Below are 22,244 nucleotides of genomic sequence, written 5' to 3' on the forward strand. Positions count from 1 at the left end.
CTCAGCCAAGAGCCAGGATTGCCCTCACCCTCAGTCACCAGTCACCAGAAAGGTCTGGCTGGAACACTGATTAATGAGTAGCTGCCATTTTTGCTCCAACGCTCATAACTTAAATACAATGAAAAACCACACTGTTTGTTTTGTTAGGTAAGGAAAGTGATCTTGAAATTTTTAAATGCTTAAATGCTAAACCTGCAAATGCCTAGCCTGAGTTCCAGTCCGTTTCTGCCCAACAGCCCAACAGAGATATGAAGTCACCAAGCCAACACTTGCAGCTCTGTATAGCATGCCAAACCCCTCCTAGAGAGCGCAAGTGTGCCCGCACACACACACACAAACATAGAGAGTTCACAGACTGAGTGGACACCCACACACACCTTTGTAGTAAAACAGGCAGTAGTCAGCCAACACAAACCACTTCCTCTTCCAAAGCCTCATGCCAGAGCTGTCCTGAAAAAGACAGAAAGAGACAAAAATTAGACCCTCGCTCCTTAACTGGCCTGCTGTACCTGCCAACACGTCTTTTATTACTTCTCAACTTGCAGCTGTGATAGACGGAGGGAAGTGGACAGAATGGAGAATACACTTCAAACAGGTAATTGTACATCCACACACACACACTATCTCGCATAGACACACAGTATTTGAGACCTGCTCGTTGGAATATTTTCCTTGGCAGCTCTGTGTTCATGTCCCCATTGTCCTGATAGGGGAGATTGTTTTGGAGAAAAACTAATCCAGCTGGAGTTTGATGTTGAAAAAGCATTTCCTCAGATGTAAGCACTCTTGTGTGTGCGTGTCTATGCGTGTGGGTGTGTTTACTTGTAGGATAGTAAAACTAGGAAACTTTTTACCTTGTTCAGCCAACAAGCCAGTCTCTTTTAGTAAAAAGGATATTTAGAGGTTAGTTTTAGAGTAAGAGGAAACAGGACTGTGACAGTCGACAACAGGGTGCTGCTATCACCGATTATTGCGTGCCACGTCAGTCCCAGATAATATCCTGTAGATATCACAATATCTCTCAGAACACATACTTAATGATTCCTTTCCCTTTTTCATAAGTAATTGAAAAAGTCAACTACAAAAGACAAAAGGAAACAATATTCATGACCAAAAACCCAACAGAACCCCCCCCCCCCCCCATTGGATGTCTCCCTGATGTGTGTTGCCATGACCAGCTAAATAGACACACCCCTTTGTGTGTCACTCACCTGTTTGTAGAGCCACCCTCTGACCACCACGGGGACATTGGGGTTCCTCTTGATGGACTGCTCTCGCTTCCCGAAGCTGTGCACCCTGCCGCTGGACTTGGAACCCTAAAAACAGGCAAGGCCATGTTAACAGAACTCCACTGTCTCCCCTCACAAAGAACCCCTGGAGAGAAAGGACTCGCTTGGCCGGCAAAGCGTCATACTTTGCAACATCGCGTGGCGGTCGGGGACAGTGCCTCTGGGATGCAGACCGGTGTGGTGGTCCCTCTTTTTAAGAAGGGGGACCGGAGGGTGTGTTCCAACTATAGGGGGATCACACTTCTCAGCCTCCCCGGGAAAGTCTATGCCAGGGTACTGGAGAGGAGAATACGGCCGATAGTAGAACCTCGGATTCAGGAGGAACAGTGTGGTTTTCGTCCGGGCCGTGGAACACTGGACCAGCTCTATACCCTCTACGGGGTGTTGGAGGGTTCATGGGAGTTTGCCCAACCAATCCACATGTGTTTTGTGGATTTGGAAAAGGCATTCGACTGTGTACCTCGCGGCATCTTGTGGAGGGTGCTTGGGGAATATGGGGTCCTGGGTCCTTTGCTAAGGGCTGTCAGGTCCCTGTACAACCGAAGCAGGAGCTTGGTCCGCATTGCCGGCAGTAAGTCAGACTTGTTCCCAGTGCATGTTGGACTCCGGCAGGGCTGCCCTTTGTCACCGGTTCTGTTCGTAATTTTTATGGACAGAATTTCTAGGCGCAGCCAGGGGCCGGAGGGTGTCAGGTTTGGGGACCACACAATTTCGTCTCTGCTTTTTGCCCCTTCTAACCAGGACCTTCAGCATGCGCTGGGACGGTTTGCAGCCGAGTGTGAAGCGGTGGGGATGAGAATCAGTACCTCCAAATCAGAGGCCATGGTCCTCAGTCGGAAAAGGGTGGCTTGCCCGCTTCAGGTTGGTGGAGAGTGCCTGCCTCAAGTGGAGGAGTTTAAGTATCTAGGGGTCTTGTTCACGAGTGAGGGAAGGATGGAACGGGAGATTGACAGACGGATCGGTGCAGCTTCTGCAGTAATGCAGTCGATGTATCGGTCTGTCGTGGTGAAGAAAGAGCTGAGCCGCAAGGCGAAGCTCTCGATTTACCAGTCAATCTACGTTCCTACTCTCACCTATGGTCATGAGCTTTGGGTCATTACCGAAAGGACAAGATCCCGGATACAGGCGGCCGAAATGAGCTTTCTCCGCAGGGTGGCCGGGCGATCCCTTAGAGATAGGGTGAGAAGCTCGGTCACCCGGGAGGAGCTCAGAGTAGAGCCGCTGCTCCTCCACATCGAGAGGGGTCAGCTGAGGTGGCTTGGGCATCTTTTTCGGATGCCTCCGGAACGCCTTCCTGGGAAGGTGTTCCGGTCCCGTCCCACCGGGAGGAGACCCCGGGGAAGACCTAGGACTCGCTGGAGGGACTATGTCTCCCGGCTGGCCTGGGAACGCCTCGGTGTCCCCCCGGAAGAGCTAGAGGAAGTGTCTGGGGAGAGGGAAGTCTGGGCATCCCTGCTTAGACTGCTGCCCCCGCGACCCGGCCCCGGATAAGCGGAAGAAGATGACATGATGACATGACTGTGATTAATTATATAGCTTGATGAGTGATTTCATATTTTTTTATGTGATTCCTAGATCTTTTAATCTTTTAATAAACATAGTTTGATGTTTAATGGCAAAATGTTTTCGGATGGCCCAGACATAATGAAGAGGGAATGATATGCTCTATATGCTAGAAGCATTGTGGAACCAATGTGTTTGGGGGCTTAGGAAAGCAGCCAAGCAGAAACTATAGGCTGGATGCACTTAAGTCAAATAAAATGTCTACTAGTCCTGGGGCCGTATTCACAAAACATTTGATTTTACCACTAGGAGGACTCCTAAACAGCACGAAAGGTTCCTAGCTAACAGTTTCCTCATAAAACCTGTTCACAATGCTGCTAAGACCAACTTTTACTAAGGGAATGGGGAGAAGTCTTAAGCTAGGAGAACAGGCTGGGTTGACCCTGTTGCTATGGATGATCAAGTCGAACAAGTTAACTTACAACAAGTTTACTTACTATGCCCACAGTCACTGGCTGATAGTGGAGGGGTCTGTCAGTGATTTCATCGTAGTAATACTGTAGAAGGATGTGTCATGTTGCCATATTGATATAAAGTAATGTAGACTGTAATGTAGGTGTTACTGAGTAAACATGAAACCAAGAATGACTTACTGACTAGTCAAGAGTTGTTCAGCTAATTGTCAGCCTCTTACATGTCTGACAACTTGTAAAGAAATGCGCGTTCATCTTTTGATGGTGCAATAATTAGTGCAATTATGTGTCCCATCTATAGCACCAACTACACCGGGTGGTCCAGCTATGGCCATGAAGTCAGCTTTGCTTCTTTGTAGTTGGTGAATATCATGAGGGGACCAAATTATTTGTCACATGATTTGGGGTCTGGGGAGGGCATTTGTTGTTTGATGTAATATTCCACTGACAGATTACTGAGAAATAGTTTGTCTGCGCTGCATAGCTGCATTTTCCCTGTAGCCAAGTAGCGTATAGTTGTCCCAAACCTAATCTCCAGTGTTATTGGGTTGTTTCTGTTTGCTGGTGAAGTGACTGCATCAATGATTAGCCCTCCTATGATCATGATACCCTTGCAATTAAGATGATACCTTTTCAAAACCCAAGTTTCATAAAATATTTCTAAAACATCGACCTGATTACGAGGCAGATTGCCGGCTTTTAGGATTGTTTGTGACTTGGTCTTAGTGATTTAGGAGTCCTCTTGACTGCTCCTAACTTTTCCCAGATTTAGGAGCAGGTTATAGGTCTAAATGCTTTGGGAAATACTCTCAGACCAAAACTTTAGGAGTCCTAAAGTTAGGACTGACACGACAGTTACTACTGTATCAGCAAGTTAGGATCTACTTTTAGCCTTAAGATGTTTTGTGAATACAGCCCCTGGAAAGGTAGAGGAGAAGGAAAATAAACGGTAAAACAGTAAAAAAAGGGTAAAAACCTACACATGTAAAATTAATTGTAGTGTGCATTAGCTGCTCATATGGGCATGGACAACAGGGCAGATTTAACATTATAATAGTTGTCTTTTTTCAAGTGAATAGCCAGATATTATATAGAGAATATCACAGACGGGAGTCAGGTAGACTGCTGTTTAGGCAAAGGGTACCACCTTGGCCTAATTTTTAGCCAGGAAAAATTGGTGTGTGTGTGTGTGTGAGTTTGTAGGCATGCGCATGGGGAGGTTGGACCATCACTGAGCGACACTTATGACGCAGATGCTTGACATCCTGTACATCCTGCAAGTCACCTTGCTGAACCGGAACAATGCATTTCAGAGCCTTAATTATGCAGCGCTAACAAGCCTTTCATCACTGCAAATCACCTAGCAAACGCCCTACTCAACAGGCCAGTGATTTGACAGAAGCGTGTGAGTGAGTGTGTGTGTGTGTGTGTGTGTGTGTAGTCTAGAGGATGTGACTGCCATATACTATACACACACACACTCCATCACTCCCATCATCTCCACCCCAGACGAGAGTTTGGCGTCACAGTGGAGGGCTTTCCTTTAACGTCCGGGGTGTGACAGTTACATGTGCTTCGGCGGAGTTGCCGGTTGCTCAGGGACTGCGGCTGTACAGCTGGTGAGAGGGAAAACGGTGGCTAATTAGAGGATCAGGAGAAGCCGGGCCGACCAAGCGCGGCGGGCAAACGCTAAGCAACTTAGCAACTGTCACAACAGACTCCCTGGTCTAGGTGGTTTGTTATGGTCTATTATTAGCCCAGGTAAACTCGGAGCGACAACAGAACTATCATCTGTCACTAATGGAAAGAGTGTAACGGGATGTAAGGTAATGGCAGATTCGGCTTTTCACCAGAGGAAGGCGCCGCTAAAGGCTCCTCCCAGCGGAGAATCAGTCCTGTTCCAGTGTGACTTACCCACTCTATAGACATATATGAAAGAACAGTTGTGGCTTGCTATGTTTTCAGGATATCTTCTTCTATATTGTTTTTTTTTCTCCTGACAGCCCACAGAGGAGAAATGCGACAAACGTTCCTGGACTCAGATGCTCAGGCTTACCGCTGACATCCGTCAAACGATACATTTCTTTGGTACCTCGTCTGAGCGCCCGTTTTTGGATATGCACCAGAGCGAGGACACCCGATTCAACTCGTCAACTAATCATCAAGGCCTTCCTTAATGAATCCGCTGGGCTGGTTCAGAGCCACAACAGAAGAACGTTGAACCGTCTGGGGGTCTTCCCAGGAGAGGCTTGAGAAACCGCTGCCTCAGACAGAGAGTTAGATGACAGGATCACCTGGGCCGCTTCCCAAATGGACCTCTAGAACCAGAACAGTGAACTAGCTTGGACCAGAGCTCTCTTGGCTGCCGTTTGACGGAGTGCACTGCTGGGTATGAATAGGGGACGGTTTGGTAAAGTTCCGTGGCGATGATTCGCGGTGTGATGAATAGTTTATCACCCCCCCCCCCCCGGGCTTCAATCATAGTCGTGTGTCACCTGTTGATGGGCTGGATGTGATTTACCTCTGTGTAATGGTGAGCGAGCAGTGAGAGGAAGAGGGCATGAGAGAGCCTGAGTGCGATGAAACTGAACACCAGTGACTTACCAGAAACACCTGTCAAGCCAATTGTCCCAATGCTTCAGTTGCCCTGACATTGGGGGAGTGTTTAGGAAGAATTGCGTTGTGTCTAAACGGTTAATCAACTATCCATGCATATACAAATCTCTTCAAATTAAAGCTCAGAAATGAACATTTTACCTCATAGTACCCGGTTGATTTAAAGTGTAACCTTTTGGAATAAAGAGCCAAAAAAGTAAAACCTGCTATATTCTAGCAGGGTCTGAGAAGTTCCTTGAGAAGACGCTGAGCTTGTTATGTTGAAACGAAACACATATCACTCATTTGCCCCCCACACACATATACATGGACAAGCAGTGCAATATTCAGCGTGCCAGTTAGCTCCGTCCCAATCAAATCACTGAGTCCAGGCCAGTTCTAGATCCGTCAGCTCCGCACGTCTGACTCTCCCCATTTGGATTCTGCGGCTTAATGAACCCAGCCCCCTGCGGAAAGACAGGAGACCCCCCCCTTCCGCTGTTCCCACCACTGTCTGGTGGCTTCGACTGGAGGCCTGATCCCAGGTGTGTGAGAGAACGGCCGCCCCTAGACATCCATCATTACCTAATGTCAGTGTGTCATCAAAAATGACTGTGCCCTTCAAAGTGCACTCCAACCTGACCGGACCTGGTCTGAAGTAGTGGCCCACGTAGGTTTCCATTTGGGATACGGCCTCGGTGAACACGGGGGGGGGGCTAAGTGCAGGAGAACGACCTCTGTGTGTTCGGTGGTGCGTGGAAACACAGTGTATACGGTAACAAGCAGTGACGTGTTGTAATTAATGTTCCAATTAGACGTCCTTTTTACGAGCCCGTCTCAGGTTTGCCACCCCAGCCGCTCGACTGAACTAAATTCAGCTGAAACCCAACCCCCTTGGCGTTTTTAAACTGGGGCGTGAGTAGCCATGACAGCGTCGCTCGCGTTATACCCGAGAGAAGCTGGGCGAGAACACGTTGATAAAAGTAGGGAGTCTGACCTTTGACCCCGAGGTGGTGTCCACCGTGGAGGAGGTGACAGCCGTGGACGCCTCGCTGATGGTGCTGGAGGGCCGCAGGTCGGCCTGACCCCGGGGGTCGCACATGCGTCCGCCTGGCCTGGCGAGAGAAACAGACCGCAGCGTCACAAAGAGCTTACATGATCATGTGTGTGTGTGTGTGCAGTGTCACTGAGACACTTGGGAGATGAAACGCTCCGTAGACTGAACACACCCACACACACACGCTGGAGGGTTACGGCAGACCAGTGTTCTGCGAAGAGGAGTCTTTCTGTCTACGATTTCACCACAACTTCTCTCATTCAAGCCTCTTGGCCCGTATGGGTAACGTGTGCTCATTCAGGATCACGTTGGGTATTTAGATTACAAGATGACACAAAAACAGGGTTAACCTGATCCTAGATCAGAACTCTGAGACGCTTGATGAAAACAGGCCTAAGGGTGGATAATGCGACCCAATCCATCTTTTCAGTAACAAGGCATTCCCAATACCATTATTGCCATTGAGGTCTGTGTTATATTGGTTTCCAAAAGCTTAAGCGCCATGACCAAAATGATTGGCATCCTTGATAAAGCCAAGCAAAGGGAAAAAAACAACAACACTGGGTTAGATCGTGTGCTGAGAGGAACTGAAATCAACAAGAACTCCTCTTATTCCCCCAAAAGACTAGACTTCAAAATGATGGTCATGCTGGTTTTAAAAACCTTCCCTTTTGAGGATGACTGAAATAAACCTTTTCCTTTAATCTTGTTTAAGATTGGGATCCTTGGAATCCTTCATCTGCTCTAATAAACTGCTTTCTTCAGTTAAAATGCAGGCAGATGGGTATGACATCAGACAAACACAGAATATATTTTAAATCCTTGGGCTTCATATCCTCATTCAAAAACAGTGTGTGAGCTGAGCTCTGAAATGCCACTACTCACTCCGCTATTGAAATCTAGCCGAATGACAAATTAATCCTTGCCACACACATGCACACTAACAAAGGCCAGACAAACCCAAAGATCATATAATCCACTCGATCATCAGTCAGACTTTGCAGTGCTCTCCCTGGTACAGGGGACTGAGACACAAATCCCATTAACTATGGCTGGAAATACACACTGACAACACTGGAACAACACTACCTATTCAAAATGTAAATCTCAGAGATACAGCCAGAGACAATGAGGAGGGCCGAGGTGGGGAGAGAGACAAACGGGAGAGAGGAGAAACAAAGAGTGGAGAGTAGAAAGAAAGGACAGTACAGAGAAGAAAAAAGAAACGAGGAGAGAACAAGAAAGAGAGAGAGAGAGAAAAGGATAGACAAATAGGCTGAAAGAAATGATACGGCAAAAAAAAATCACGGATTTGACTAATTAGACGCAAATTGCCAGACAGTCACAGGTTTACAAGTGCCTGTTCCTTAGTCACGTATTGAAGACTCACTGCAGTGAGGACTTTGTTTTGGTATTGGACTCAATTACTATGCTCAGAATCTGATATAATTTCTCTGATTATGAGTGCATACATAGCCTTAGTTTTGTCTAGTAGATTGTAATGAATTTGATTAGAGATGGCAGGTGGGTTGGCTGATCCTAGATCAGCACTCCTAGTCTGAAATGCTTTTTGAATATGGTTCCAGAGGTAGCTGAGTAGCTCCCTAACAAGGTCTGGAGGGACGGCGTTTGGCTGTGGAGCTGTCAGTTCTATGCCGAGCTATGACTATCTTCGACCAAAATGTCCTTTGTAAAATCAGCACGGCCGTGGGGAATGGCTTTACTGTTTTCACTGCTTTAACTGCTGCTGTACACCACATCCACAGACGTTCCTCTGAGAATTATTTCGGAATTTATGGATTGAGCAAACGACAGGGCTGGCCAGCTAGGCCTCCACCTGAGAGAAATTGTCAGCACTTCCTCCCACAATGCATTGAATCCTGGCCTCTCCCTCCCGTCAACTCAGATCTACTACAGATTAGCCTTAGATGAACTTTGAAGCTAGAAAAATTGGAGAAGAAACTAGAGGCTCAAACAATTAAACAATGTACAAGAACATATGAAATCTAACAGAATATCTACAGTATTCAAATATTAAATATTCTCAGAGCACTGAGAGCAAAAGGCCAGGAAAGCACAAAGGGACCCTTATATGTGTTGGTTTCCATAAACGTCAGAGACAATCAAAACATCTGCACACAGGCATAATTCCTCACGCCTCGCCGTACAGAAACCCGGCGACGCAGATCTCTCCGCTCCATCTCTGACTCAGACAATTACTCTGTCACCAGGACAGGGGAGGAAGCCTTTCAATGGCTGCATACCCAGTGGCACTCCATTCCCAAACTAGTGCCCTCCTCTTGACCAGAGCCATAGGGTGAAGGTTGCCATTTGGGACAAGCGAGTGCTGCCACTTGAAGGGCACGCTGCCAGGCAATCACGGCTGTGTCAGCCACAAGTCAGGCCTCTCAGCACTTTGGACATTATCATCAGTCTGGGCGTCCTGATAGTTTTCACCCTGCAACAAGGGCTTTGAAGGGGCAATCAGCTGCTGCTACAGTATAGACCCTGATTCTTAGAGAATATCATGTAGATATTAGTCAGATAGATTGTACCCATTCAAAACTATTCCTTTCGACTCCCCTAAAGGGTCCTAGGGTCATAAGTCCGTTTTCCTAAAACATTTTTTTTTTTTTAATGTAATTCAGAATCTCCTTGGTCAATTGTTTGGGGGGAGAATGATGCAATACTACTCAAAACAGAAGGAATAAGATAGTGGTCAAGACAAAAGCATTGGCAAATGGTTCTGCATTCATCAGTTGTAATAGGGTAACCTCTCGATCATTACCAAAGTGGTTCAAATGAAAATTAAACACCTGAGGTCCCAAAAACACAATGATTGTGTTCCTATTCCTTTAAGAGCCTTTGGCTTTCTTTGAGAAAGCGCTGTGTTAAATACCGTTTGTTCACAGCGTCTAGGGAAGGAACATCTACATTAAAAGCTTCTAAACTATCATTTAGTTCAGTTATATTTCAAAAACAAACAACATGACTCCATTAATGACTCCATTCAAGACCTTTCCAGAGAGCGAATACAGGTAGAAAGATGAAACGCAAGGCCAGAAGAAAACATGTCCTTTGCTCCAACCCCCTTCCCCATCGCTGTCTGTGGCCGCGCTGCTGCCATGGCGACCATCAACAAAAAGCGCTGCTGTGTCTGCAGGTCCCAGAGTCATCCCATTGCTACTGTAGCTCTGGCCCTGATCACCAGATACCACAGCAGTGTGGAGGGCAGGGGTGGTGAGGCCTGAAGAGGAACAGACAGCCAAACGGAGGTCCTGCAATCCAACTGGATTCTCAGGTCTAAATCAATCCTTGATTAGAAAAAAGCAGTTATAGTAAGCACTAGAAGTAGCTTCACAGTCCAGATTGGTTTCAGGAGAACATTTGCAGTTCATTAGCATTCTCCACAGCACAGTCAAATACATTTCTGAAATGTTACGGGATCTACTGTGTTATTTGTGGCTGCGACCACATATTTGCAAAGGACTAGGCCTTGGGTGTTGCGGGCTGGTGCATCTCATTTAGCAGCGGTGGTCTTCTGGGAACTTCTACGTTACATAGCTTCCCACGATTGTCATGACATCGGCATGCATGATACCTTTACTCCCGAAGCACCTAAGCCACTTTCCAAAATACCAGTTCCTAGAAACGAAACTGCAGATACATTTAGAGCCATTACACAATGCTACAAACTGAAAGAAAAAAACAGCTGTACCACCTGTTCAAGAGAAGTTATTTAATAGAAAGTCCACGTGAGGCATATCGCAGCCACAAACACACACAAACGGACACAAACACACACACCCCTGGCCTGCTGGTGTCTATGCAGCTAGTGCGGTGAGCAGGCTGAGCGTCTGAGTGGCTCTGACACATTATCTGTGCTGCTTGTATAGTCCTCCACACCCACATAGCTGTTAATCAGATGGATCCATCAGAACATGGCAGGAGAATGTGCCCTCCTGTTCTCTGCCAGACACAAAAGGAGAGCAAGAGAAAAGAGAACGCGAGATAGAGGGAGAGAAAGTGAGCGGGAGCAAACAAGAGAGAAAGAACGAGAGAGGGAACGAGAGTAGCAGAGAAAGAGAAAGTGAGTTGAAGATAGCAATTGGAGGGAGAGCTGAACTTCACATAGGTGAGATTTCAGTGTCCATTTAAACGTACTGTTTTTGTTATCTAGATTTCAAACAGAGTAATGGTCAATGCATTGCACTTGAGATGAGACTTTTCTGCAGGAATTCGCACAGGTCAATGTCATTTGGTGTTGAGCAACAACATGGAAAATCCTTTTGCTGGAATTACCCAGTGAGCATAAAACAGGAAAGAATAAACTGGAATGATCTGAAACCCTACCAGAATTTCTGGAAAATCTGGGATTTTCTTGTGAATTACAGGAATTTTGCAATGATCAACCCTGACAAACAGTAAGGGAAGTGGAATTCTGCTCTAACCTACAGTCCCTGCTCCTCCAGTCAAGGTTTAAAGCAGGGCTGACCAACCCCGTTCCTGGAGATCTGCTATCCTGTAGGGTTCCTCTCAAACCCCAGCTGCCAGTAACCTGATTTAGCTTGATCTCCAGCCAAATATTACAACCAGGTGTGTGAAAATCTACAGGATGGAAGATCCGTAAGAACAGGGTTGGGCAGACCTTGTTTACAGCAAAGTAAATCATTATAAAAAGTAATCTAGCAATGAACAACCAAATAAAAGATCTTGGAGTATTGATTCCCGAAGTGCAGTTGTTTCCAAAGGACACTGGTAAAAGGATTCTTGGAATATGACAGTAATAAGCAGGGATGAATACTATCCTTAAACCCTTGATATCTGATATTTAGATTTCGATCAGATTCTGGAGAGAAAAGGCGTTGGACATTTGAGAGGCGACAAATATAGACACGTACGCTCTGCACGGACTGTCACAAATACACGCAAGGCACTGACATTCCCAAGTGGCCTCAGGGCTGTTATTGAACATAACTATCTAGCCAGCGACATTCTCAGAAGCAAAAGGCAAGATAAGAGATTAGTCACTCACTGTTCTCCGAGGATAAAATCCACGTTCTCCTGAGACACGCGTCCCGTCACAGGGTGCCGGAACGCCGTGGTCCTCTGGTTATGGCTGTGAGAGGAACAGAGAACGAGGAGGAGGAGGAGGAGGAGGAGGGGGGGGGTAGATGGGGGAGGAGACAAGGCAGAAGGGGGGCAGAGTAGAACCAAATTAGCAGCATCCCTGGCGTCCAAACCAGTCTGCGGTCATCGCACCGGATTTTCACCCCTTCCCGCTCACGGGTAGACACAAGCTGATCATTCTCAAGGGGCGTAGGCGGTTTCTGACACCCCTAAACCGCCCCGCTCCTGGGCCCTCGCCCCCCTGACTTTCCCACGCGTGTGTAGAATGTGAGGGGCAGCGATGGCCCGCGTTCCTGGACAGCTTGTATCATCTCTCCCTGAAGTGTCACGCTCAGCACAAAATGATGGGTACAGAGAGAGTGAGAGAGAGAGAGAGAGAGAGAGAGAGAGAGAGAGAGAGAGAGAGAGAGAGAGAGAGAGAGAAACTGAGAGAGTTAAACAGAGATAGCAGTCTGGCCGGGCAGGGCCTCCATTGATTTCCACCTCAGCCAGTGATCCTAAATGACACCTCACACTTTTCCCCTATGATTGTGCACTATTTTTAACGTAGGCCCACATAATGGGCCCATAGGCCTCTGTTAAAAGGTAGTGCACTTTATAGAGAACAGGCTGTCATTTGGGAGGCCTCCAGGTCCTGTTATGGAGCGTGTAAAAGCATTCCACTGCCAATGGGATGAACACAGGGGAATAGCGGCAGGGGAGCTGTTAAACAACACATTGCTTTAATAAAACGTGTAGGTGATTGGCACCCGAAGCATTCCAACTCGGCGGGCAAGAGGCGAGTCCTCTATGTACAACGCTCAACTCTAATCACTTCTGGGAGCTTGCACGACCGGTTCAATTCTGAGCCAATTTTTGGCCGACCTTTGCGGGAGTCCCAGGAACCGTAGGTATGCCTCAAGAAGGATTAGAACCTGGGGCACAGTGGTGCAGCTGCACTGCAGCTCCTTCCTCTGCAGGCTCGATGAACGGTCGAAGCCGACCGTGGACAACAACGTTAATGACATTTAACCTCAGAACACAGGCAGATGTTTGATCATCAGGGAGTTAGAATCCCATTCTACAGGGCTTGGTACCCAGATTCACCAGAGAATCTACCAGGCCTCTGGTGGAGGTGAGGAGGTCATCAGTAGCTGCATGCCTATTCCCTACATTACAGCACCGTTTCAGGAGCACCACAGGGTTGCATTTAGGATGCAGCTCATGGGACTCGAGAACAACTCTTGACAGGGGCCCGCAACACAACACAACACTGGAGCTGCCGCCAATCCACTTCTTGTCAGTTTCTGTTCCTGTAGGAGCCGATGTGGCGTGGCAGCTGAAGGCTCATTTTCTGGTTTGAAGGAGGGAAAAAAGCACTCTGGTTCAATTCGCTGAGGGATGAGTGATGGGGCCGCTGTGCCATCAGTCATCTCGAGTGGCAGATTCCCAAATGGCTCCCTATTCTTTATGGGCCCGGGATAAAAGTTGCGAACTGAATAGAGTGTAGGGGGCCATTTGGGACTCCAATTGAGAAGCTTCTCAGAGGCACAATGCTCTAGATGAGTAGGTCTCAGGAGACACTACTGGGGCCCAGCCTGCCGTATCACAGGAAAGCACTGAAATGTTCCTGCTCTTGTGTATGGGAAATATTTTTGTAATCATTATTAGTATTATGTTGTAGCAATATAGACTGAATCAGAGTGACAAATGATGTACACATTAATAAATAGTGCTGTCCAGTGGATGGCAGTGGCACCTACGCTACACAGTATTTCTAGCAATTATCTATGATGGTATGAGGCTGACGTGCTCGCAGGTCCCCAGCAAATGTAATACTCCACTGATGTCATTCCACATTGTTGCATTGCTTGTCAACAACCAGCACTAGTCTCAGGCCCAGAGGGGGAAAACCCTGTATCCAAGTTTTCAATTACAGTGAAACTATCCCATATAGTCATAGAATTGCTCATTGACGAATGGTTCAATATCCTATCCTTTCAACTAACAAATTACTTTCCTTCTGTATGAAGGTCTATATGCCAGCAGCGGAGCTGCATATGGCATCCTCCTGCTGGGGTTGCCTCTATAGTCAACCAGTGTCGGTCCTGCTCGGTCCCTGGTTTGAAGACCAGATGCTGCTGGAAGAGGTGTTGCAGGACCAATGTGGGGCAGAACAAAACCAAATGCCCCAGGGCAGTGAATGGGACATGGCCCTGAATAGGGTGTCATTTTCAAGTGGAACCTCAAACGGATGTCCTGGCTCTCCGATTGTTATATGAAAGTTAATCTGAAAAAAAGAGTGCCAGAAAAATGTAAATACTCAAAGGCATGGATAACTTGGGCATAATACAGGAGAGATATATACAACCCAGTTTCCCGAAAAAGTGGCAAAACAGAATGCAAAGATGTGCAAATCATTTAAACCCAATATTCAATAGAGTTAAACCCTATATAAAAAAAACTGAAAAATGTAAGCGCTCCAGGCATCCACTAATCACAGCCTTGTTATTCTATCACCTTAAAATGTCATTGAAATGTGGCTTGTCAGTATGGTCAGCATCGGCATTCACCACATCGTTCAACTATAAAACCGGGATCCTTAGTTTCTACATACCTTTTTCTAATATGTAGCCCTCCAACAATATCACTTAAATGCCCCATGAGCCCTGTCAGAATCCAAAATAAATGCTCCACTGTTTTGCTCCAATGTCTGGAAACAATTTCAACTTAAACAAACCCTTTAAAGCTTCAAAACATGGTTAGTATTACATATCATGGATGCGCCTGGGACAACGTTCATAGCAGTCTATGACACGTACTTACAGAACATACAAACATGTTTCCAAAAAGGTGGGATACTGTGTAAAATGTAAAGAAAAACAGAATCCAATGATGTGCAATTCATTTAAACCATATATTCAATAGGAAATAGTACCAAAACAACATACATTTATCAAATGTTGAAACTGAGAAATGTTATTGTTTCTTGGAAAGCACATGCTCACTTTGAATTTGATGCCAGAATAACGTAAAAATTTAATCTGGGACAGGGGCAACAAAAGACTGGAAACGTTGTGTAATACAAAAAAAAACCTAGTGGAACATCTCAGAACTAGGTTAATTGGCAACAGGTCAGTAACATGATTGGGTATAAAAAGAACATCCCTGAGAGGAAGAGTCTTTCAGAAGTAAAGATGGTGAGGTGTTCACCACTCTATAAAAGACTGCGCAGGCAAATAGTCTAACAACTGAAGACTAACGTTTCTCAAGGTAAAATTGCAAAGAGTTTGGGGATCTCATCTACATAATATCACTAAAAGATTCAGAGAATCCACAGAAATCTCTGTATGCAAGGGAAAAAGCCGAAAACCAATATTGGATGGCCATGATCTTCGGGCCCTCAGGTGACTACATTAAAAACAGGCAGGATTCTGCAGTGGAAATCACTGCGTGGGCTCAGAAAAGCATTGTCTGCAAACAAAGTTTGTCACTGCATCCACAAATGCAAGTGAAAATTCTACTATTCAAAGAAGGACGCACAGTTCAAAAGCCAGCATCCGTGATGGTATGGGGGTGCATTAGTGCAAATGGCATGGATGACTTGCACATCTGTGAAGGCACCATTAATGCTGAACAATACATACAGGTTTTTTAACAACATATGCTGCCATCTAGACAATTTATTTTTCAGGAGAGGCCTTGCTAATTTCAGCAAGACAATGCCAAACCACATTCTGCACATTACAACACCTTGAATCCGTAGTAAAAGTGTCTGGGTGCTAAACTGGCGTGCCTGCAGTCCAGACCCGTCACCCATTTCAAACAATTGACGGCATTATGAAAAGAAAAATACGACAAAAGAGACGCTGAACTGTTGAGCAGCCGAAATCCTATACAAAGAAAGAATGGGAAAACATTTCACTTTCAAAACAACAATTGGTCTCCTCAGTTCCCACACAGTTCCCAGTGTCATAAAAAGAAGAGGTGATGCAACACAGAAATAAACATGCCCCTGTCCCAACTTCATTTTAAACGTGTTGCTGGCATCAAATTCAAAGTGGGCATATATTTTTCCCAAAAACAATAACATTTCTCAGGTCTAGCATCTGATATGTTGTATTTATACTATTTTAAATTAAATATAGGGATTATAGCGTCCCAACCTTTTTGGAAACAAATATAAAAAGAACATTCAAGGGCACAGCTGTTTCAATCACTACACAACCACGGGCAATTCCTTTCCATGATGTGTCGCAAACATAAATAAATAGATGGCTGGAATGTATTGATTTAATTCGAAGACATTTTCCACAGTGAAGGCGTGGCAGCAACGTCTTTTCAGGCGGTCCTGAGACAGTGTTGTGGTCTAAGAGAGAACACAGAACAAAGATAGACTTCCTGTTCACAGTGGCCTTCAGACTCGAGTCGCTCCATGTTAGGTGTGGTGTCTAACTACAACGCTGGTGGGGGTAAATGAGGACCCTCCAGGACTGATTGGCTCATCAAAGGAGGTCTGCAAATGTAAACACTAGGTGACTTGGTTACTAGGTTACGGTGCACGCACCACTTCATCGTTATACAAATGACGCAATCTCTCAGAAAGGGTGTGTCTGTGTGTATCTCCATCTGACATCAGCGCTCTCACTAAGGCTACATTTAACCTACATTCGCCTAACCTGCTCCCGTTTCTGACGGAATTCAAGTCTCCCATGGGTGTGAAAAGTGAGAGCATGTCCGTGTGGGTGTGTGCGCGCGAGTGTGTGTGTGTGTGCATATTGTAAAAGTTGTTTGCTGTGTTTGGTACGACGTGACAGTGAATTGCTGTGTTCTGTAACAAGCTCTGTATCAAGGCCTGTCAGGATGCTGTCAGACACACAGACACAAACACACCTGTTAATGTGCTGCCTTATCTCAGCAGCAAACACACAAAACACCCACAGTTTCCCTTCAACAAAACCTGCCACCGTTCTACCACAAAGACATTGTCTGATTCACTGTCTGGAAAGCAGAACAACAAATAACCCTTCCAGTAATAGGCCTGTGCGAGTCAGTCCAATTTCTCCCCTTTTCTCTACACCAGTTTAATACGAAAGTCCCTTACAGAAAGAATCTCTGTCCACCAGAACGATCCCTGAGTGACAGACAGGCTGGAAGGTCAAGCTACGACCTGTGTGAAAGGGGATGTGTGTCCCAATTGGCACCTACTGAAGGGGCCAGAAGTAGTACCCTACACAGGGAACAAGGTGCACACTACTTTCTGAGAGACACAGAGAGAGAGACAGACAATGAGAGACACAGTCAGAGAGAGACATACAGTAAAAGAGACAGAGTCAGAGGGAGTTAGACAGAGATTCAGACAGAAAGACAGAGAAAGACAGAGAGACTGAGATTCTGGTTGAAAATCAGAAAGTGCGTTTGGTTTATGGCTGGCTATTGCCAAAGCTTTGTGCCTAACTTCTCATCGGTAGCTTTTCCTGTTACAGACCCGATGAAGAAAGTCCAGCCGGAGCATGTGCAGTGGGCCGATGAACACATGTTCCAGCAGCTGAAGCTGGCCTTCACCACCAAACTGGTCTTGAATACACCAGACTTCTCCCAGACCTTCATCTTGCCCATCTTGTCGGAGCCTGGCACCATGCTGTCCCAGGAGACTGTTCAGCATCCCCTTGCCCCACAACAACCACACCGACAGCAGAGGTTCAGGACCATGGCAAGTATGAGGGTCTTCCAGGGGAAGGCGCCAGTAGCCGAGTCGGTTCTTTGTTTTCCTTGGTGAATGAATAAAATCCTTCCGCCATCACTCCATGCTTGGTCAGTGTCCCATGCTACAGTCTCCACTACAAGTTGTTTGTAGTTCTGACATAGTATATCAACAACAAAGATGTGCACGTTTAGGCTATTGGGGCTGCCATTCATAATAGTATCATACTTCAACTTTTACCTCAACATAATGCGAAACACATAGAAAAAGAATAGCCTAAAAGTCTTTTTTTTTGTGCTTGGGGCCTACAGGGAGATTTTTTACAATCCATTCCACACTGCATCTTTTCCCTACATGCTTTATTAACATATTAGCCATTAGGCTCTGAGAAGACTTCTATTCATAAGACATTATTAATCTTCTGTATTCTCATGAATATCTCATGACGAACGCACACAAAAATACTATTATTTATTTAAACAGTTTTAAGTGTAGAGGCGATGCTCTGGGATCAGGTACCCCTCGTCAATAAGTATGAAGGAAGATGCTAAACTGATTGTAGGCCAGCACTCCTGTGAATACAGGCCAATAACAAATAGCCTGCACCCATTTTGGAGTGAGTTGTTTATTGACACTTGTTTATCATTATTGATGTACATCTGATCCATTTCTCACCTTAGAAAGTGAGCCTCATCCTCCCAAGTGATTGACAATCAAAGGTTTGCAAAGCAGCCTTCACTGGTTACATTGCATGTGGCCTATTAGTCACATTCGGCCAGAGATTGACAAAAATAGTGCACTATATAGGGAATATGGATTCATTTGGGATGTAGTCTCCTTTCTCTGTTGCACCCCATCCTGAGTGGAAACATATGTCTTCATTTCTACTGGCGAGAGAGCTGTCAGGCCATTACATTAAAGCATTTATTGGTGGAGTGTGTGTGTGTTCAGTCAAAGGTCTGGTCTATTTACAGGTTTTCAGATGAAATGTGTTTGAAACGCAGGGGCCCTGTTCATACATTATGGAGGGACACAGCGAGGTCATTCCCATTCAAAGCACAATGGAAGTCTGTCTGTCCATATAAAACGGTGTGTTGCACTGACAGACATATAGGACTGGTTTCACAGACACAAATCAAGCCCGGTCCTGGACCAAAAATACAGAGCTTTCTTTTCAGTTTTAGTCCAAATATATATAGAGTTTTTTTGCTGTTTTAGTCCAGGACTAGGTTTGATTTGTGTCTGCGAAACGAATCCTTAAAGTAGCCCTTTGAGTGTAGCTGCTATGCAGGCTGTGAGACAAACAGCTCATCATTAGCATTTCATCCCACACGCTGCTTTCATTACCTGAACCATGAGGATCAGGTGTCATCAGAACATAAAACACAACACCAGCACTCATTCAAAAGAACCCTGTTTTAACATAGAATATAAACTCAAACGAACAGAATGATTTTGAGAGTTGGGGAGATAGGACTGATTACATAAGCCCCCACCCACTGACATTTCACACACACACACACACACACACACACACACACACACACACACACACGTGAACATGCATGCACAGTTACACACTACTGCCAAGGAGGGTCAACATTCTTCAAAACTGCACAAACAGAAATAGAATTCATGAGTTAATCCGGCTCTTTGTAAAATGCACAGTTGGCAAAATGTCTATCTACTGTATTCCTTTAATGTACTCAATGTAAATAAAACTAAATAACAGCAAATACCTTGAAGAGACTCTGCACATGCAAAAGCACAACAGCATAACTAATGCAGGGCATGCGTCAGAGCGGTTTGAGTGGTATGGTATGTACAACATTTACCAAAACCACTCTACCACAACACAAACCTCAGCAACGGAATAGGCTCCTGTGCATCAAAGTAAATTAACGTTCAACTTTATTTCAGTTAAGCACACTGAAGCACACTGAAGCACACTGAAGCACACTGAAGCACACTGAAGCCTCAATTACACTTTAAATTCAAACTTTCCTCTTAACGAAGCCCCTAATACAACCAACCCGCCCACACCCGACGGTGGCATCACAGCATTCCAAGGGATAGCATGCGTAGCTGCGTCACACGACTCTGTAAGAACGCCCACAGCAGTAATATCCAAGCCACGCCGCGGTTTCCGATTCTACTCTCCCCCAAACAAAACACAGCAACTTGGCTGAACAACGGCTGACGGAGGCATTTCGGTTTGCTCCCCTAGAGCGGGCCCGACCAGGCATGTCCACCTGCGGGCAAAGTCACCTCTGTAACCCAATAGGGCCGCCCACCTGGCTCAGTCTCTCTCCCAGCCTGGATAGCTGAAACTCACTACCAAAACAAAGAGCTTTAAGGGTTGAATAAAGGTTAATTAAGCTGGCGTCTTTTACCTGTTTCCACATGGCTACAGCTGTGGCTTCTCACTCCGCTGCTCCACAATGGTGTGTGAGTGTATCGGCTAGTCATGTATTTAGCGGGTGGGTAATGTGCCAGCACAGTAGCCTGGTCCTGTAATGGGGAGGAGGGAAGGGAATTGCACCTCTCCCTTTCACGCTCTTTCATTTCATATGTCTGGAGAGAGCCAGTGTGGCCAGTAGGGGAATAGATTTACAGTACAGTGGGATGCAATGTAGGCACACACCAGACTAGCTCATGTCTCCCTTAAGAGTGAAAAGGTAAATGTACACACAAGTGGACAGGAATGTAATAAAGCAACGTCTACAAACAGCTAGCAAAATGAGGGTGTCAGAGACATTGGCACATGAAGAAAGCAGGCTCATTTATCAGTGAGGGCCGGCTGTGTATAGAATGCTATCGGTGTGTCTGGCAGCACAAATCACTTTAACGAGGGTTATTAACCATGGGCCATTAGACTTAAACACAGGCGCCCTTTAAAAACGCCCAATTGACCATTGCCACTCCAGTGTCAGTGAAAGAAGTATATATTCTGAAATCTTTTTTTAGGAGGTATTTTTGAACTCCAAGTGGATTCTGGCCTTCAGAGAGGTCCTCTGTGGTCAGCTCAAATAAACATGAGTTTTTTTTTTGGCAGTGACTTCAAAAAGCCTTTGTTACAGAGAACAGAAACAAGCTACAGGAAACAAATGGTCAGTGTGCTCTTTTCATATGTGTCCACATTTCAACACAACTTTATTTGTCCATCTGTTATAATGGAAATGTGTACTCTGCTCTCAATCTCACTCCCAAAGAGGATGCATACAGACACAGGCACATGTGAAGTCTTCCTTAATCTTGTGATATGCACTAATGGAGGCTAATTCCATCAAGGTCTGATTGTAAAATAATCTCAAAAACGAATAGGGTTTAGGATTAAATAACACTAAGGTTTGTGGTTGAAACAGGCTTAGGAGGTATTTAGCATTTTGTTTTATAACAATGTTCACCAGCTGCCCACCTTTTGTGCCCACACACACACACACACACACACACAAAAGTTTTGGGGTCTGTCCATTAAAATAACATCAAATTGATCAGAAATACATTATAGGCTTTATTAATGTCATAAATGACTATGGTAGCGGGAAATGGCTGATATTTAATGGAATATCTACATATGTGTACAGAGGCACATTATCAGCAACCATCAGTCCTGTGATCCAGTGGCACATTGTGTTTGCTAATCTAAGTAAATCATTTTAAAAGGCTATGTGATCATTAGAAAACCTTTTTGCAATTATGTTAGCACCACAGAAAACTGTTGTGCTGATTAAAGAAGCAATAAAACTGGCATTCTTTAGACTAGTTGAGTTACTGAAGCATCAGCAACTGTAGGTTCGATAACAGCCTCAAAATGACCAGAAACAAAATAATTTCTACTGAAATTCATTGCTCTATTCTTGTTCTGAGAAATTAAGGCTAGGCAGAGTTGCAAAAAAAAGCCATGTCTCTGACTGGGCAATAAAAAGAGAAGATTAAGATGGGCAAAATAACTTAGACAATGGACAGAGAAAGATTGGGGAAATAAGTCCAGCAGTCCACACACACACACACACACACACACACACACACACACACACACATACACACTTTGACCTCAAGCAGACTCTTAAACTATCAGGACCTAAAGTCACCTCTAGTCTAGACAACATTGTTCAGGAACCGATAAAACCAGAACCTTTCCACTGAAGAGATATGGTTGTAGCTTGTAGCAAAACAACATATCCTTCTGTTCTCGTTTGAGCTGGTTAGTAGCTTTTTGCCAGACTAAAAGTTAGCCAAAGAAAGTAACAGACAACAAACATATTTGAGAACATAAAGGCTTAATAATTCATAAAGGGCTGCCATAATGATCTCAAATAACAAAAGGTTCTAAGGACTATTTCAACATGTTCCCAGCCCAAAACGGTTTAATTTCAAATATAACTCTCCTCAAAAACCACAACAATTATTTCACTATGAATTTCTCTTATAAATCCCGACAGAGAAAATGCTAACTTGTCTCGGTTTTTGGTACAACAAGCTGTGTCTCTCTGTAGTGGCTAACAGGGAAT

At 45.3% G+C, this 22,244-nt stretch overlaps 1 protein-coding gene across 14 annotated transcripts in view; it reads right to left on the reverse strand.

Moving 5' to 3' along the window:
* Positions 1-22,244, reverse strand: part of LOC105018473 (pleckstrin homology domain-containing family A member 7) — a 129,392-nt gene that overhangs the window by 45,062 nt on the left and 62,086 nt on the right. For 13 of the 14 annotated variants that reach the window (XM_020040239.3, XM_020040237.3, XM_013139090.4 and 10 more), the window contains 4 exons: positions 11,953-12,036; positions 6,858-6,975; positions 1,212-1,316; positions 378-450 (listed from right to left, as the gene is read on the reverse strand). In XM_020040239.3, coding sequence (XP_019895798.3) covers positions 378-450; positions 1,212-1,316; positions 6,858-6,975; positions 11,953-12,036 — 380 coding nt within the window. Of the gene's footprint in view, positions 1-377; positions 451-1,211; positions 1,317-6,857; positions 6,976-11,952; positions 12,037-20,123; positions 20,143-22,244 lie in introns of those variants that run through there. The other variant, XM_020040246.3, reaches the window with a different exon arrangement.

Source organism: Esox lucius, chromosome 19 (genome assembly GCF_011004845.1).
Source record: "Esox lucius isolate fEsoLuc1 chromosome 19, fEsoLuc1.pri, whole genome shotgun sequence".
Taxonomy (NCBI): Eukaryota; Metazoa; Chordata; class Actinopteri; order Esociformes; family Esocidae; genus Esox; species Esox lucius.